The sequence below is a fragment of the Prionailurus bengalensis genome, chromosome E3 (assembly GCF_016509475.1).
Source record: "Prionailurus bengalensis isolate Pbe53 chromosome E3, Fcat_Pben_1.1_paternal_pri, whole genome shotgun sequence".
Lineage (NCBI taxonomy): Eukaryota > Metazoa > Chordata > Mammalia > Carnivora > Felidae > Prionailurus > Prionailurus bengalensis.
Window position 1 is genome coordinate 3,612,478 of NC_057357.1, and position 19,433 is coordinate 3,631,910.

General features: G+C 46.3%; 1 protein-coding gene across 1 annotated transcript in view; it reads left to right on the top strand.

The window, feature by feature from the left end:
• SDK1 (sidekick cell adhesion molecule 1) overlaps positions 1–19,433 on the top strand; it is an 883,215-nt gene that overhangs the window by 361,354 nt on the left and 502,428 nt on the right. The window contains exons 3-4 of the mRNA XM_043561368.1: positions 3,930–4,036; positions 6,251–6,398. Coding sequence (XP_043417303.1) covers positions 3,930–4,036; positions 6,251–6,398 — 255 coding nt within the window. The remainder of the gene's footprint in view (positions 1–3,929; positions 4,037–6,250; positions 6,399–19,433) is intronic.

Here is a 19,433-nt window from a genome sequence, read left to right on the forward strand (position 1 = left end):
CCTTAACGTATTTCAGTCTGGGGTTTTCATTTCAGTATTTTGCTTGTGAAAGAAGCCAGCTATAGACTCATTCCACTTGTGATTATTATTTTTTAATGTCACACAGGAAATTTATAAAAAATAGAATTGAAAGTGTAATTATTTATCATCTCCTCTCACAAAAGGAGAATGAAAGTAATCCCAAGAAGGTATAAGTGGCTTACAGTTTTTTTTTTTTTCATAACCTTTTTTTCCCACTTTGAATAAGATTGGGCTTTGGGCCAAGATAGGAAAGTTTATTATAGAACTTGGTTGTTTATTTTCATGCAAAATAGATATTTTTATACCAGCATAAAAAAATTAAATTGTGGGGGATAGTCTTATCTGAAGTGCCCTGAAATGAATGTACACCCCCATTCAAAGAAAAGAGCCTCATATCTAGTTTTTTTTTTTTTTTTAATGTTTGTTTATTTTTGAGAGAGAGAAAGAGTGCGAGCAGGGGCAGGGCAGAGAGAGAGGGAGACACAGAATCCGACGGCACAGAGCCTGGTGTGAGGCTCAAACTCGCAAACTGTGAGATCATGACCTGAACCAAAGTCCGATGCTTAACTGACTGAGCTATGCCAGCGCCCTGTGCCTTAGATCTAGTTTTAATGGGCATGAGAGTTCTGTTTTGTGAATTATGTCACCTGACTTCAGGGGGAGAAGTGCGGATGTGCCTTCGCTATTCTGAACCATGGTGGGACTGTTAGACCTGTGTCCGTAGAGTAGCTCGTTGTTGTTGGAAGAACCGCTCAACAGTAAGTAGCCAGTCTACAGCCAGGCAGCATTTTGTCAGACACTTTCTAAGCTTTTAGCGCTGCACATTCAGGAAAACTCAGAACAGGTTTATCTGTCCCAGTTTTGGGGGGATTGTTTATCACCTAATGGTTCTTAGTGGTTTGCCAGGAAGCCATGAGTTCTAAAAGAGAGGATTCCAAGAGGCATTATTTAGGCTTTTCTCTGGCCATGGTGAGTGCCTGGTAACGTGAAAAGATTTTCCAGCCGCGGTTATTTTGGCTGTGCTCTGGAGGGTAGGCCTTGGGGGGTTCTAGGACGAGCCACAGGGGCAAACTCTCTCCGACGGAAATGGAAAAGGAAGTTGTTGCCTGGACGCCGGGTTGGTCCCTGAACCACCGGCAAACTGAAGGAGCCTTCATAGCCAAATCGGCCCAGGAGCCGTTCCCCCCGGGGCTCCTGCCGCTGGTCCCACTGGGCCCGGGATGCCGTTGTTGGAGCCTCTGCCCCGACTGGCGCTGGACACCACGCTGTGCCCCTGGTCCAGGGCTCTGCTGAGCCCCGGCACCGATGCCGTCCGACCGCTTCTCCATTAGCCCCACTTCTCAGCCTCAGGTCTAAAGACCCAGAGTACGTGTGTTCAGGGGTCTGCCTCCACTGAGACCCACGGAGTGGAAAATTCTCCGAACACAGGACAGTGCTCTAGATCCTAGGCAGCCCAAACCAGGTCACACATTGACTCCAGGCAGGGCTAGTCAGGCCATTGTTTACCGGCCGAACTGGAGCTCAGGTTGCTTGTTAGAGAAACCCTGAGGTGGTTCATGTGGCCCATCCTGAGAGGCAGCTCAGAACTGAGGTATTCTTCTACTTGAGCAGAAATGGACGTTTAAACCCTTGGTTTTGTTGTGATTTTGTGCTTGATTTTCTTTAATTTGCTCTTCCTGATAACGAACTGGCCCTGGAAAATGTTCTGTTAGTCTAGTAGAGACTCTGCCTTTATCCAGTGAATACAAACATTCCCTGCTGTGTTTATTTGAAATAGGAGCAGGCATTTTCTATATTTTGGTGGCATATGGTGCTAAGATTTTATCATACTTTCTTCTAAAGAGCCAGGAAACTTTCTCTGCTTAAAAATGTGTGTTTATAAACAATGGGCTTGCAGTGAATATTCCCATCTGTTAGGTGAACATAATTTGTGTAGGAATTCCTGTAATAGGTGGAGTACTTTGCAACTTTTTGTATATTTTTTCCCTGGTGAGACATGAGACTAAAGAGTTGGTATGGAACAGCATATGCCTAATACTCAATTTTGTATCTGCTCCTCCCTGTGGTTTGAAAACACTGCTATTTTCATGCATTAGTACATACGATTACTGTAGAAATTCATAAGAATTTAAAATCTATTTAGGACCCCGCAAGAGAGAGAAAAAGGAATGGATAACAATTATATAATCGCGGACATGTTGCAGAGGTGACACTGTGCGTGTGTTTTTTTTCAAACACGTGCTCCTGTGACTCGTGTTATTTCATTTCAAAACACCTATGTTGGCTTTGTGTCAACTTAATCTCAAAACCCCTCCTTATTATAATCACAGTTATGTAACCATCAAAGCTGCTCATCCTTCCAGTCTTGACTTGTCATTTAAATAAATGGCGTTGACTCTTTGTGTTCAGTTTGATCTTACTCTGATTATCCACACTAATTAATTTTGTGTTTGAGATGAGCCATTCCTCAGAATAGAATAAAATTTTGAAGATTAAAACTCAGCGATATTTTTTCATAAAAGATTTTATTAATCTTGTCATGGGACTGTCAAGATGGTTATCAGAGGGAAAACATACTTTGATTAATATTTGCTTAGTGCTGAATTACCTATATTGTCCAAGTGTTTTATTCACTTAAAAATTAGGCCTTTAAGTTCCTTTTTCAGGTTGACTAATTGGACATACTTGAATAAAAAGTTGAGCAATGAGTTGAATATAAGTGATTTCAAGCTATGCTTAGGAACTGAGCCAAGAAAGCCTACCATACGTGGTGCTTTGTACCTGAGTTTTAAAAGTTTCTGGTTATCCTTTGTTAGGAGAAATAGTTTTAAATTGATGATAATTATGTACGGAACCTCTCTGTAATGAAGGATAGCATCACTCAATTTTCTCTTTTTCGGAAGATAGGCTACCTTTAAGACTGGGTTTTAGCTCTCTGTTTTCTTTTTTGTAGTACGCACCTTCCCATGTGTACGAGGTAGCCAGGACTCAGCCTCATTCTTGGTTTGTTTGTGATCATGGCCTAGAAACCAGTTAGTGTACTCTCTCAGGTATTGTGAAAGGTTGGGGCTCCAGAGCTGTAAAACTCACTTCAAGTGGTCCTTGGTTATAAATCTTACTTGCTTATGGATTTCAAAACATCCTCAGTTATAAAACTAACCATAAACCTAAAGCAGGGCTTTTATGGAAACTGTATCTTCTAAGTACATTTTTTTTCTACTATGAAATGTTACTGAAGTTTTTAGAAAGACTTTGATTTGAAGGATGACGATTGCTTACAGCCACGACAATGGAAAATACAAGTGAAACCACCTTTCACTTATCCAAAATGTTTTTAAAGTTAATGTCAGACTGTGTGTGGGGAAGTGGGCAAGGGAAGTGTGTGAATTATGTTGGCGGGGGGGTGGTCTGCAACACTGAGTGTCCCTGGTCTCTGCCTCGATGACACCCGTGTCTCATCCTGAAAGTGTTGCTTGAATTTTTATATAGAGTGACACAACACATTATATAAAGATGGTTTCCGGTTCTAGAAATAACTTTTAGAAATTCTTTTTGTTGAAAGGTCTCGTTTACATGTAATGACCTTCAGTCAGCTGTTTCACATTTGTCATGTGTTCAGCTAGTTGTGCGTGATAAGTACTCCATGCATGGCATCGTGCTGGGTGCCAGGGCACAGTCATGAACCAGGCAGGTCTAGAGGCTGGTTGCTTGTGCCACTGACCGCCTAGCTGGGGAGACAGACATCGATTATGTAATGTCACAAGTAATTTGCATTTGGGGTAAGCGTGTTGGCCACGGAAGGATTGCATAGACGGTTCACCAAAAATGCTTGTTGAACACTTGCAACATGTGGTGCCAGAACTGCTCTAGACACAGAACCATTAATACTTCTTTTTGGTGTTTGGCAGGTACATTATCCCGTCCTTACAGAGGCTTGACGCTGGGTTTTACCGCTGTGTGGTGCGAAACAGGATGGGAGCTCTCTTGCAGAGAAGATCAGAAGTTCAAGTCGCATGTATGTGTGCATTGGAAAAGTCCCCAAGTGGTGAATCACAGAAACAGAGTGTCTGTGGGGAATGCCGATCAAAATCACCGTTACCTGTTGTGGGAATTGAGACTGTGTCTTAGATTCTCTTTGGGATAGGGTCATTGCTAAAATTTGTTGGGAGACAGGTAGCCAGTGTAGCTGGCCCAGTGATGGTGATGGGGCTAATAGGCAGATAGCACTTGTGTAAAATTCACCCGTCAGGGGCTCTGTCAGGCACTGTGGAGGACAAAAAGACATAAAAAATGAAAAGGATGCCTTCTCTTTTATGAATTAGCTGCTCGTGGCTTTTATTATCATTGTTATGTTCAGATTCAAATGTTTTTCAAATAAAAAATTAAACCCAATTAGATAAAACTTCTTCAGTTCATAATTAGTTCTTTCCAGCAATTTGTTTAGAAATCCTTTAGCTCCACGATAAAAAGTACACGGATAGTAATGTCCTAGACGGTATTACTGTCTAGGTATTACTGTTGGGGACCTGATGCATTCTCTGTGGGCAGGACTCATTTTAGAGAATGCGGCTTCTGAAAGTAACTGAAGGGGAGATACCAGAATGCAGGGAGTTTGCACGTCGTTAGCAGGAATTGGAGAGACAAGCTGGTCTGCACAAAGCACTTAATACTTTTCTAGTCCAAAACCTGGCAAGGTAGGGTCCTTCTAAAATGGCCTGTCAGCTTTATTACGTTTTGAATTTACTACCGAAATGTCTCTTCATTTAAAAGAAAGCAGAAAGTGTTATGCTACTTTAAATTACGTATTAACACGTTATAATGGATTTGAGAGAACTCGAGAGTTCCTAAACTGGGCTGTGCCAACCAAAAAAGACAGCATTTTCTCTTTGTTATTTTGACCACAGGTAAGGCCTATAGTTTTCAGTGTCCCTGTATCAAAGAAAACAATTTCTAGTTACTCGTCTATTCTGTCTCTACACGTTTAGTTATGTTTTTAATTACTAGGAAGGCTTAACTTTTCTGAATTGTGGTGAAGTCACTCAGCTAAATCTTACTGCAGGATAATTTGGAACTTGTATTCAATTGAATAATTGAAAACATAATTAATAAATATGAATTTCAGTTCAATACCCCAAACATATTTGAATAAGTTAACAGCTTGGAATTTATGGTAATGTATTAAATTCTATTGAATAAAATTAAATTTTGGACTTTTTCTTGGTTAATTATTTATATCCTTGTTTCTAGAAATTTATCTTTGGCTCTTAGATTTTTTTCTTTCTTTTCTCCTCCTTTTTGTTAACGAGCTTCACTTTAAAAATAACTGTGACTGTTCACCTCATCTGTTTCATCTCCTAGAATATTAAATGCTGTTTATTACATAGGAAATAATTTCCTCTGAATAAAAATTCCATTGATAATATAGATTTGCTATGGACTATGCCAAATTAAATACATTGAGACAAAAAGCATATAGGTCAAATCTGTGTGTATACACATGTATCTGTCTCTAATCCTAACATAGACATTTTTCAAAAGTTTCAAATGTTACTAATTTAAAAATTGGTGTCCTCTGCCCACATTCTAATGACTTCATTTTCTCCTGTGACCCCATTTCTTAAAAATGTTAAGCAGTAGCACAAGAGGCTGCAACAGAGCCTACCTGTCCCTAATTAAGTCAACAGTATGGGGTTTGGAGAACCCTGTAAAAACAAGTTTGTGGTTGAAAAAAAAAATCTCTCTTCCAAAAGATCTGTTAGGGAGACAGTCACCCCAGCAACGGAAAGAAGGAGAAAGTGAACCGGGCAGTGGTGGTTGCCTGGGCGGAACTAGCTTGAGAAACTGGGGAGTTGGCGGATAGCTAAGGGCGACTCTAAGGTCTCTGTGGCGGTAGGATGCTTCTCCATAGTTTATTCCAGAATTCAAATCAGTTGCAAACATTTCATCGCGTTGTTGCAGTGACAGAGACCACGAAGTTCTGCTGATGAATGCATTTCGTGGGCACCTTGGAGGCACGTGGCTTTGCCTCCCGCTTCACTTCCCCACCAGATCTGCCCTCGTCAGCACTGCTGCTCAGTCTCTTCTTGTCTTATAGTTTAATTAAAGCACCGGTGGTGACTTTGCTGTAATACATAGTTATTTCCATCTTGGACCCTCCACCGCCCCCCCAACACACACACACACACCAAGTAGTTTTCTAGAACTCAAAGGGTCTGATTTTTCTCTGCAGATATGGGAAATTTCATGGATACGGACCAGAGGAAAACGGTTTCTCAAGGACACGCAGCAGTTCTCGACTTCCTGCCCATCAGCAGCTGCCCCAGACCGCAGGTGACGTGGTTTAGAGAAGGGCACAAGATCGTTCCCAGCAGCAGAATGTAAGTTGCTCCAACTTTAAAATACAACTCTTCGCGCTTGTTGGCACCATTTATGTATCATTTAATGAAGTTCACTGTATCGATTAAGCCCTGAGAAGAGTGATGTGGCCTCGTAGTCCTTCCCCAGGTCGTGGTGAGTGGCTCTTTGAGGACCTGGTGGGGAAATGTTTTGGCAGTTTGAGGAAATTGTCATCCGTGAAGTTAGTCTGCAGAGTGCCGTCCGCCCTGAGTAAAGCATCCTTACTTGGTCATTGTGGTCCGTTTTTCCCTTTCTGGATGCGCTTTGTAAGATATTGTCGTCCCTGAGTTGTTTAGCTCTGAGTGCTAATTTAATGAGTGCCGGTATTTACTTAGAGAGCTGTGGGGGTTTTTTCCCTCTTTTTACTGAACCATGTTCGATACCACTTTCTCTGACGATAAAACAGTAATTACTGCTTATTTCTCTTTATCCTTTTATCCTGCCGTGACAGTTTTATTTCCCTTCGTCTAATTAGTGGTTCGGCATCTATTGCAGAATACTGCTTTGTGATTAGTTAAGCATTATTTCAAGGTGTTCCTGCCTATCCCGCATTCAAGGTATTTATCTAATGCCAAACAGATTTTCTTCATTTAGAGCTTTAAGTGATTAAAAGAGAACATTTCATATATATTTCATAAGTGGGCATTTTCCAATACAATTTAAAGTTAGTATACCAAATATAAACACTGCAGGGATGAGCATTTCTGAAAGAATCCTGAAATGCTATAAGCTTGGGCTAAAAGTCAAGTACTTACACCATCAGATGGTTGCACTCATACAAAGATTCATGAGAAGAAAATGCTTTTTTTTATTCTGTTCTTTCCAAAAAGGATATATATGTATATGTGTGTGTGTGTGTGTATATATATGTATGTATGTATGTATGTATGTATCCCATCCACGGGATCCCTTCTCTAGTCCAGCTGTCATGCTCTCCCAGCCTGGCATCTGAACCTGCTTGACCTTAGGCCATTCTGAATCCCATTTAACAAATGTTTCTTACTCTTGTTATTGGAAACAGGAAGACTGTTGAAATGTATAAACACAACATTTAAAAATGCTAATGGGGCATCTGAGTGGTCAGTCAGTTAAGCATCAGACTCTTGATCTTAGCTCAGGTCTTGATGTCACAGTTCCTGAGTTCAAGCCCCTCATCCGTCTCTGTGCTGACAGTTGGGAGCCTGCTTTGGATTCTGTTCTCCCTTTCTCTCTCCCCCTTACCCACTCAAGCTCTGTATCTGTCTGTCTCTCTCTCAAAAATAAATGAACATTAAACAAATTTTTTTAAATGAAAAAAAATGTTAGTAAAAATTCTAATTACCTTAGAAAATGGGAACCTGCTTTCCTTTTTCCTTATTTTGGGAAGAGTTGCTTGTGTGTCCAACTTTATATTGCTTCCATTGATAGCAAATGCCTCTTCAGGTCGGTGAAACGAACGGGGATCAATTTTTCATTCTTTTAGAAACCTGTTAGGTTGAACACAAGGCAGCTGAGATGGACTCCGGCAAAATATTCTGGGGAGTTCTAGCATTGAGCCCAGCATGGCTGGGCCAGTTTGGGAAGAATGCTGGGGAAGAGGAGGTGTGAGGGAGGATGAGGGGATCAAATTAAGCTTCTCCAACCCTGGAGCTTCCCTTCATGTCCATGGGGGCACGGCCCACGGTGGTCGCCATCTGGCAATTCATTTTTGACTTGTGGTCTAGGTGTCGGCATTTATTCGAGAAGTATGAAAGGAAGTAGAGTGAAATAACAAGTCTTAACTTGATAAGCTTTTCTTGTTTTACTTGCAGATTCTTGCCAAAGACTCTTGAATTCCTGGTGAGCTAATGATGTAAAGATGCTAAGTAGGTTTTAACTTGGTGTCACATCAAACAAATGGTCTGCGAAGCTATTGATGAATCTCCAATGTCAGTAGAATAATATGCCGGTGATCCCTTTTTTAGGAGATGAGATGAGATGAGGCTGATTAGGGATATTTACACATTTGTAAGGCCCTTCAAGTTTCATATTTTCCACCTCATCATCACCCCCGTATTTATTAAGTACCTGCTGTGCAGGACATCATAAATCAGCATGTGTGTGGTTTTCTCTGCGAGTTTATACATCATTCGGAGATAGAAAGTTCGGCTTTGCATGGCAGTTGGAAGGGCATTTCTGCAGGGCCCCTGTCTGGATGGTTGGCAGACAAAAGTCAGATGGCGTTAGATCTGTTCTGCGCCACCAAAGGTGTCATTTAAAAACAAATGTTTGGCTCAAAGCGTTTCACTCATGTTGAAACAGGTCAAGCTTCTGTACCTCCTGTAACCTGATTATCTGTGGTCCGTTCCACCACATGGGTTTGGGGAGGGGGAGGGGAAGGTGGTCCTTGGCCACAGGGAGGAGGAGCCTGGTCTCGCCAACCCCACCCCCTTATTGTTAACATTACCGCGGGATCTTCAAAATGTGAGCTTTCGGCTTACAGTTTAGTTTTTTTCGCTTTTAAGGGAAACAACAATTCTGATGATAATTCCTGACTTGAAAAGTTTGTTGGATGGCCTAGTAACAGTTTTAACAGCGGCCGTTAATTATTGGATACCTCCTCGAAACCCGTCTTCCCTGATCCTCACCATTGCCGTCAGCTGTGCTTGGAGCTCTAGGACTGCAGACGGGATGCTCGATGGCCCTCCCAAGGGCACACAGCTGACCGGTGGCCCTCTGGCTTCCTCGCCAGGCATGTCTGCATCAGGCTGATCCTTCTTTTCACTTTGTCTTGCCAAACCCTCTTCGTGTCTTTGATGTATTTTTTGCATATGCTACTTTCGTTCCTATTTCTCCCTTTTAGAACGTCAGCCTTCGGTGTGAAACACTATAGGTCAGCGTGAGCCACAGGCCCACACAAACCGTCGTGCCCACGTAGCCCTGAGCGTGCCTGTGAGGGTGTTATTTATATGTATTCCCTTGTGTTGGGGCTGTAAGTCGCTAACTTCAGAAATTTTTGACAAAAGAGAAGGCAAACATGGTTTTCCAATTAAGGCACGGGCTTTACAACATTCCGAGGCCTAGCGGGGGATGGGGTGGAAATGAGGTCTGTGTAGCACTGGGTGAGGGGCAGCGGGAGACGGAGGGCCGCTGCCGTGTGCTGAGCCCAGCACCCTGTCACCAGCAGCCTCTCTGCTCCTGCACCGCATACTTGTTGAGTGAGGAGGCTTCCGTCGAGTAGCAAAAGGAGCGGCAAAACTTCATCACATCCCGGAAAAGGAGCTGAAGTGAAGTGAGTGTCCCGGAGGTGGATGTGAGCTGCTTCCCATTCACAGGAGAATGAGGCCAAATGAAAAACTCACACAGTTCTGATGGAAGTTTGGGCTTTTTCTCCCGATTCATTCACCGAATACGTCCTGAGGGCATACTACCTGCCAGGCACCGTTCCAGGCACCGGCTGTGCCGCAGGAAACCAAAGAAACGCCCTGTCCTCAGGGAGCCCGTCTCCAAGTGGAAGGAGACGTGATAGGCCAGCTGGTGATAACAGAGAGGAGAAAATAAAGCCGGGCGTGCAGTGGGGAGAGGGGTTCCGGTGGGTTGCTGTTGTAGATGTGTGTTCAGAGAAGCCTTCTCTGATAATAACCGGAGACCTTTGAGCAGAGACCGGAAGGAGTCAGGGAGGAGGCCTGGGAGTAAATCAGGGAGAGGAGCAGGTGAGGGAGCAGAATGGCCGGTGCGTTGGAGGTGTGGCCCGGGTGGGCTCAGGGAGAGGGCTGGAGGTGAGCTTTTGGAAGTGGCTGAGCCTGAGTCCTAGAAACAGTTGTCTTAGCCAGAGTGAGGACCTTGGCGTTTGCTCTGAGGATCTGAGCGGAGCAGCCATGCACTCTTCCTTATGACCCTTCTGTTAGGAATTATGTTCAGAATAGGGCAGCTATTATGTTCAGAATAGGGCAGCTCTGGGGCAGCAGAATCAGAGACCAGGAGGCCTGTTAGGGGTTTGCTGCAATGGTTGAGGTGGCTCAGATTGAGTGGTGTGGTAAGTGTCAGATGCTAGTCTCTTCTGAACATAGAATCGATAGGATCTATGCCGGATTGGATGTGAGGTCTGGGAGGAGGAGGGACGCCATGGAAAATCTAAGACTTCTGGCCCGAGCAGCCGATGGGATGGAGTTACCGTTTCCTGAACTGGAGAGATGATTGGGGGCAAAACAAGTTTTGTGTATGTTGGGGGGAGGTTGGTGATGGCGTCTGAAATTTGTTTTGTACGCGTTTGAGGCGCACAGTAGATGGTCAGGAGGATGCACTCATGAGATGGTTGGATGTATCAGACTCAAGGTCAGCAAAGAAGCAGAGGCTCTGCGTTCGTGACATTTAAAGCTCTCTGCAGCTCTGTGTGACACACACAAGCCAGTGAGCGAAACCCAGAGGGTTCCCTCGTATCTCTGAAATGCTTGTGGCCGCAGGTCACAGAGGATGACTCTGGCTGAGCTAAAAGACCGTGCATTGGAGTATCAGAGCCAAGCCAGGAGAGGGAGGGGACGGGGTGGCACCGGGATGTTGCCCAGGAGCAGGGAGTGAGTCGGCACCTGAATGGCTTCCCGAGGATGTGAGGTCCTATGCTGGAGCTTGTGACCGTGTCAGGTAACACAGCAGAGGGGCAGTGGAGCTGCAGAAGCAAGAGGGCACTCGCAAGTGGGGGGTGGGACAAAGAAGAAAAGGCGAAGTCTCATGACTGGCGCACCCGGGTTCAGTGCCAGTGCCCCCTGACACGGCACGGGCCGGCAGCCAGCAGCGTTCTCGCGTCTCACCTTCAGCCGTGAGCTGGTGAGAGTCACGACCCCGTGTGGCATGTGTCGACCGTCTCCTCCAACAGTGTCAGCCTCCCCTGGGTGCTGGCTGGCTAAGCCCTCCTTGTTCTGAGAACTGGGTCTGACCCCGCAGATACACGCTGCTGGAATGTCTGGGTGAATGAGGAAGTGTGAAGGAAAGTCATGTGATATCTGCAAACTTCCTCACCGAAAGGGGGGGGCGGGGGGGAGCATAGCAAACCTTGAGCAAAATGTTATTGATGAAGGGGTATAAACATATCTTCGAAAGGCAAAAATACTTTGAAAGAATTGAGAGTAAGTTATACTCAGAATTTTGAAGAGGCAATTACAGGTTTTATTTATCTGAGAAGCTGCAAAAAAAAAATGCGTGTTTATTTTTCTGATTTACTGAATCCACACAGTTAGTTTGGTATCTCTGCATGTCAAAGATGAGTATAGCCTTGTCTTATAAATACAGTCTAATTTGATAATAAAATTGTCCTGTGTTATTTGGGTTTTGATATACGTCCTTTGTTTCCTTTTATTTCTCACAACGCGAAATGTGAATGCCGATGTCGTGCAGGATTTCTCTTACCTCCAGGAGGTGATTTACGTCGGCAGTTATCAGATTAGGACGCAGAAACTTGTTCTGTGTGGTGCCATTCTTCTGCCTAATTGCGGGCCCTCGTGCTCGGATTGCGTGTTGTACCCTACCTGACGGGAATGCGGAAACACGGCGTGCTCGCAAGTGTTTTGCAGGGAATGCGAAGCTCACAGGTTCAATATTTCAACCTCCGGTCAGTTTCGCGGGACGGGACGCCTTGGCAGCAGTGATCTGAATTTAGAAGTACGGGCAGTAAACGGCATCCCGGGCGATGGGGAAACAGCCTGCCTCATAATTGTCCGTGCTCACACACTTGAATGTCCATTAACTTATTACCATTTCATTTCAATCGCGTCAAGAAAGATTTGTTTAAATTAGTGCTTGCGGTGCAAGTCCCAACTTAATGCTTGAATGAAGTAGATCTGGTTGTAAAAATATTTTTATAGTTAACGGGGCTTTCAGAATAATATGCCTTTAAAAATGTTATATTTTATGAGCATTCTGTGAATGTTTATAGAGTATGTCTATACGTGTGAATTGAGCCATATTTGGTGTTAGTGAAAAAGACCAGAAGATGTGGGCTCCAGACCTGCTTCCACCATTAATTCTGACCTTGGGCAGATAACTTACTCTGGTTTGCTTCCATTTTCTCAGGTCAGAATGAGGAAGGTGTGCTCGATGACCACTGAGGTCCTTTCTGGCGCTCACGTTCAAGCGATGCTCGTGGAAGGAAGGGCAGTGCCGGCTCTGCCTCTCCCGCCGTCTCCTTTCACGCCTCCAGCACATGCTTATTGAGTGCTAATTTCACGCTGGCACTGTACTAGCTGCCAGGGGTCGAAAGGGGGGTGAGGCACCGAAGGGCCTGCCATGGGTGAGCTGTGGCCTCACGTGGAAACAGGTTAATAAATGGGACACTTTTGCCGTGACGTAGTGCGGGAGAGAGTGACGTAGAGCACGAGGCACAGATTGCCAGCACACAGGTTGATGAATTTAACAAATATGTGACAGATTCCAGGCACTTCCCGGTCACGTTCCTGGGACACTGAGTACTCCTGTGCCCCCCAGCCCTGCCTGCCCACGGATCTAATTTTTATTGCCACGGGATCGTTTTTCTATTCTAGAATTTCTTGTAAAATGCGACCATAGAATATGCAATCTTTTGTGTCTTGCTTCTTTCGGCATTCATTCTCAAGGTGATAGTAACAACAATTATTAACATTTTTGAGTGCTGGGAGCTATTTTAAGTGTTTTCCATGTAATCACGTGATAATTAAGGAGATCCTCGCAGCAGCCGAATGAGCCGTCCTGTTAATATCCCCGCTTACTGATGGGGGCTGAGGTGGACAGAGGCCAGCGGCCGGTCGTGTCAGAGCCCACGCTGTCCCCCCTGTGCTCACTGCTTTCTCAGCCTCTATCGGGAGAGTGAGGAGCCAGGAATATTCTTGGGAGCGATTACTTGTCTAACCAGGAAAGAGCTTGTATTTGCCAAGCTGAAGGGACTGTCATGTGGTCAGGGAGGAGGAAAGGGGGCAGGGAGAGTGCAAAGGGAAGAGACTGGATGGGACATGGGACCTGGAGTCACCAGGGTCTGGGAAAGAACCTGGATTTATTCCACACGCAGTAGGAAGTCTTTGCAGGAGTTGGTGCTTTTTTGGAAAATGTTTTGAAATTGTGGTAAAATACATGTAACGTATAATTTACCATCTTAACTGTGTTTCTGAGTACAGGTTGGTGACGTTAAGTACGTTCCCAGTGCTGTGCAGCTGGCCCCACCATCCTCGTCCAGAACCATTTCTTCTTCCCACGCTGCAACTCTGTCCCTGTTAAGCAGTAACTCCCCGCTGTGCCCGCCCCTGGCACCTCTGGCACCTGTCCCTCTACTTTCTGTCTCTGATTTTGACTCTTCCAGGTCCCTCTGTAACTGCAATCATACAGTATTTGTCCTTTCCCCCACTTTTAAATCAACTTAGTATGTTGAGTTGATTGTATATTCACACGGAGTTGCAAGAAAGAACACAGGGTCCCTTTAGCCGGTCTCCCCAAATGGTGCTCTCTTGCCATCCTGTCAGACAGTTTCACAACCAGGTTATGGACATTGATACAGTCAAAACACAGCACATTCCCATCACCAAAGCGTCCCTTCTGTGTCCTGTTCATAGCCACACGGCTTCGCTCCAGCCCTCACACCCACCCCAGACCTTGGAAATCACTGATCTGGTCTCCATTTCTCTAGTTCTGTCACTGAGAGAATGTCGTGCCAATGGAATCCTGCAGCCTGTCTTCGGGTTGGCTTTCTTCACTCACTGTGATCCTCCGATTCAGTCAGCTCATCGCCTGTGTGGGTGTTCGGCCCCTCCTCATGTGGTGGTCCTGGGGCGGGTCCAGGTGCCACCGCCCGCACCACCGCTCACCTGCCAAAGGTCAGCTGCGTGGTATCCACTTTTCCCCCATTGTGAGTAAAGCTGCTGTAAACGTGCGTGTACAGGTTTTCGTGTAAACAGAGTCTTTGCTTTTCTGGGATAAACGCCCAGGAGAGCAGTGGCTTGGCTACATGGTAGCTGGATGTTCAGTGTTGGTAAGACGATGCCAAACTGTTTTCTGGAGTGGTTGCACTCTTTTAGATTCCTCCCGGCAGCGTGTGAGTGATCTAGTCTCGGCCTCCTCACTAGCATTCACTGGTGTCACTGTTTTTACTTTAGCCGTCCTGATAGGTGTGCAGTTGTAACTCGCTGTGTTTTTAGTCTGCATTCCCTAGTGGCTAATGATGTTGAATATCTTTTAATGTGTGGATTTTAAAAAGAACCAAATAGGAAAAAACTGCATTTCTCGAAGGGAAAAATATAATCATTTATTTAAAAAGTCCACTGAAGGGCACCCAGGTGGTTCATTCGGTTAAGTGTCCGACTCTTGGTTTCACCTCAGGTCATGGTCTCAAGGTTCATGGGATCGAGCCCCATGTTGGGCTGCACACTGAACGTGGAGTCTGCTTGGGATTCTCTCTCCTTCTCTCTGCCCCTCCCCCACCCGTTCGTTTTCTCTCTCTCTCTCTCTCTCTCTCTCTCTCTCTCTCTTCCCCTCTCCCCCTCCCCTTTCCCCCTCCCTCCATCTCTCCTTCCCCCCTCAAAATAAATAAACTTTAAAAAATAAATGAAATAAAAAGTCATTTGAATGGATGAAAGAGCAGAAAATATGCAGCTGAAGTGAAAAATACTATCCTGTATAGGTATGAGGAAGAAACTCAGAATAAAGCACAGAGATAAAAAAAGACAGAAAATATAGAAGACAGGCTCAGAGATGAAGAGGATAGAATAATCACTTGAGCCCTAAGAAGGGTCCAGAAGGAAAGAATGGAGAGAATGGGGTGCGGATAATGTTCAGAGATAATTGTCATAGTATTTCCTAAAACGATGGATCCTCAGAGTCAAAAGGCAGATGAAGCTCCAACTAGGATAAATGAAAATATATCCAAATCTAGACATGTTCGAGTGTCACTGTGCAACTTCAAAGTCAGAGAAAAAACCTTAACAGCAACCATACGTGTAATTCAGGCTGCCTCAAAGGAACAACAATTAGATCTCAGCTGACAGCAAGAGTAGGGAAGATAGCGGAATAATAGCTTCACCCTTCCAAGGGACGTAACTCTAATCATGGAATCCCACATCCGGCTAATCTGCTCTCCCAAACCGAGGGAGGCCTGAGGATATTTTCAGACAAGACTGGGAGTTGACGTCTCTGAAACGTGTGCTAAGAGAACTGCCATAAGTGGGCTTGAGGAGAAAGGATGCTGAATCTAGAAGGAAATGGGATATTAGGAATGTTGGTCTTTGTTTGATTTTTTTCTAGTTAGGAAATGTTTAGTAATTGTAGTTTAAATATATTTAAGTAAAAGATAATGAAGCAGGGCAGGTTGAGATGATTCTTTGGGATTTTTTTTTTTTTAAGAATGGCTGCTGAAGGGGGCCCCCTGGGTGGCTCACTTGGTTAAGCATTGGCCTTCGGCTCAGGTCGTGATCTTGTGGTTTGTGAGTTCGAGCCCTGTGTCGGGCTCTGTGCTGACAGCTCAGAACCTGGAGCTGCTTCAGATTTTGTGTCTCCTTCTCTCTACCCTGCCTCCAGCTCATACTCTGTCTCTCTCAAAAATAAGCAAACATGGAAAAAAAAAAAGAATGGCTGTAGAGACATGGTGAGTATCCATAATGGGTACCTGACATCAAGCGGGTTGTTTTTTCCGTTAAGGTGGGAAATACCAAGTGCTCCTGGGTAGCTCGGGCAGTTGAGCATCTTACTCTTGATTTGGGCTTAGGTCATGATTCTGGGGTCTTGGGATCGAGCCCTGTGTCGGGCTCTGTGCTCAGCATGGAGCTTGCTTAAGATTCTCTCTTTCTCAGGAGCCCCTGGGTGGCTCAGTCCGTTGAGCTTCCGACTTTGACTCGGGTCATGGTCTCGCAGTTCGTGAGTTCAAGCCCCATGTCGGGCTCTGTGCCAACAGCTCAGAGCCTGCCTCCCTGTCTGTATCTCTCTCTCACTCTCTCAAAAATAAACATTTAAAAAAAAGATTCGCTCTTTCTGTCCCTCATACATTCTTTCTCTGTTTCTCTCTTAAAAGATGGTTGGGGGGGTGGGGGGGGTACCAGAGAAAATCCGTATGCTAGTGGAAATTCTCCACTAGAGAAGGAGAATGTGAAGAGTGAAGGGAGTGTGAGTGTGGCTAGAGGAACAAGGTCTGGAGAAGGTGAGAGGCCAGGCAGCCTGGGCACCCACAGAGGGGGCATGAGAAGGAAGGCCTCGGCAGGGTGGGTCCGCAGGTTTGTGCCCTGTGTGCGGGGGCCCTTCCGGAAGGGGAGCCTTCGGTAGAGTGAAGGGCAGCTTCTGCTGTAACACGACAGACACCTTACGTGGGTGTGGATGCATGTGGCTTGGCTGATGTGGGAAATTGAGGGCTTGTGGATTTTTATCTTCTCTGCATATTGGGAAGAGGTTTAAGTTTAGAGTGATTGTGGCACAGGAAGAGATGTGAAGATGCTTAAGATAACCATCCAGAGAGTCCAAGCAAACTAAGAGACTCGCTAGACTCATGGGACCCTCTGAGCGCACATGTGTAGTTGTGGTTTGCGGGAATGGATCTCTTCAGTAACGTTTAGTAATTCTGGTGTAGTTGTACAGAAGATGGCTAATCGGATTCAGAGACGGTGAAGTCTCGCCTGTCAGATGGGAGTAAAAATAAGGATGTCCAGGGTAGTTTGCAGAGATTTGAGATTTGATGGCCCTCAGCTGTCTGAGGGAAGAAGTGACGGGTGGTCTTGCACGGCAGAGTCAGAGGGCTGTGGGAGTCTGTGAAGTAGTGGAAATGAGTGGAGAACGGAGGGGAAGTGCTGCATTGGGCCCCCCAGGTCCTCTCATCTTCACCTTGGCTATTCCTTCCAGCCCCAGACAGCTGGTGTCTCCTCCCGCTGGAAGGGACAGACCGGGTGGTGCTATCCAGAATGGTGGCCAGAGGTAAATTTTTGTGGCGTGAAACTTTGGCCCTTAGGGACCCCTAGAAGGGTATGTGGGGGAGAGAGAGGGTGGGCCAACAGATAAGTCCACTGGACTGTCCGATGAGACACGGCTTCCAGCGGCCTCTCTGAAGTCATCCTGGGAGTCCCCAGTTGCAAAGCTGAGGCCACTGGGTCCCCACCCTCCTTTGTGCTCTCTCCTCCCTCCCTCCTTCCTGCTTCTCTGTGACCTCACCCACCCGGAGTGGGGCCACACAGAAGCTGCTGCAGAATGACTCTGTTCCCCAGGAGACCTGGGCTAGGACCTGAGGGATTTGAGGTTGAATGGTGATGAATGGAACTTTCATAAGGCTTGGCAAGGCTAAGGGAGTGACCCTGGGTGCGGGGCTGACATGGCATGCAAGACAGTGTCAGCAGAAGTGAGAGGGTTAGACACCCAGGTTCGCAGCGTGAGGGTGCTCAGCCACCTGGGATGACGGCAGGAGGAGGAGTCCAAGGGAGAAGCAGAACCGGGAGAGTCCTTCTTGGGCAAATGGAGCGAGCAAGAAGAAGCCGAGCAGGGGATGTGTGGAGAGTAAATGGTGGTGTAACTCCATCGCGTGGGGGCAAAGGGCTGGGGTTTGGAAGGAGGAGAAATGGGCACTATAAAAGTGCCCACTGATGGCTTTGGTGGCGCTTGCTCTGCGTAGACTGGACACCGGGAAGCCCTTCTGGAAATGCTCCTCTGGGTGCTTGGCTCCAATATCTGGCACTTTGGAATCCCACCGCTAGAGACTGACTGTCTATGCCCTCCCGCCCCCACCCCCACCCCAGGTCATAGGTTGAAATCCTCATCCCCAGTGTGATGGTGTTAGGAGGTGGGGCCTTGGGAAGGTGCTTAGGTCACGAGGGCGGAACCCTCGTGAATGGGATTAATGCCCTTAAAAAGAGACCCCAGAGAGCTCCCTCCCCGCTTCCGCCTTGTGAGGACAGAGCAAGAAACCAGCTGTGAACAAGGAAGAGGGCCCCCATCAGACACCAAATCCGTCAGTGCCTTGAGCTTGGACTTCTGGCCTCTAGAACTGTGGGAAGCAAATGTTTTTTGTTTATAAGCCATGTATGGTATTTATAGCAACATGAATGGACTGAGACACCCACCCAGGAGGTGTCTATCCTGGGACAGGTCACATAGCCTCACAGTGCCTCTCCTACAGGGAGCAGGGAGACTCGTCTGTTCCTCCTGAGTTGTCCTGAGATTTAGAGTCCTGAGATTTACCAACTCATGTTTGAGGAAGTGACAGATGACCTGTACTATCTGTCACTCATCCTCCCAGATTATGTCCTGGTGCTTACCATAATGGTGCCCTGTGTAGACGAGGCTGTGTATGTAGTTGTCTCCGGGAACCGAATGCTAGCTGGGAGAGAGGGACCCCGGGGTAGAGAATGTGCTCTGCCCCGGTGTGTCCTGTGGGCTTTTCCACGTGCTGGTCCATCCCCTAGAAAGTTCCTTTTGTCGTTCCGACCACACCCAGGAGGAGTCCCGTCGTCTGAGCCGATGATATTGCAGGCATATGAGTGTCCGTAGAAGCAGGTCAGAGAAAGATGGGCAGCGCGACGTTGCTTCAGTGAACGGCCTGCAGAGCGCTGACTGAGGTTGCACTTGCCGTGCTTCACGTCCGCTGTGCACCGTGGCAGGAGGGCCGAGGTTGCCGTGAGAAGTTCAGACTTTGTTTCAGGTTGGCAGGTAGTTTGACACTGTGGGATGAAAGGTTACCCTTTATTTTTTTTTTCTTTTTCTTTTTAAAAAAAATTTTTTTTTAATGTTTGTTTATTTTTGAGACAGAGACAGAGCATGAACGGGGGAGGGGCAGAGAGAGAGGGAGACACGGGATCAGAAGCAGGCTCCAGGCTCTGAGCCATCAGCCCAGAGCCCGACGCAGGGCTCGAACTCACGGACCGCGAGATCGTGACCTGGCTGAAGTCGGACGCTCAACCGACTGAGCCACCCAGGCGCCCCGAAAGGTTACCCTTTAAACGCCGTTAGATCAGGTTTGGGGCCTCAGCCGGTGGCGGCAGATACCGACCTCGAGGCCTGATCTATCCCGTGATGCACACGGCCGGAACGAAGGTTGTCACATATCTTCTGTTCAGTAACGTTTGTGTGGCACGTGT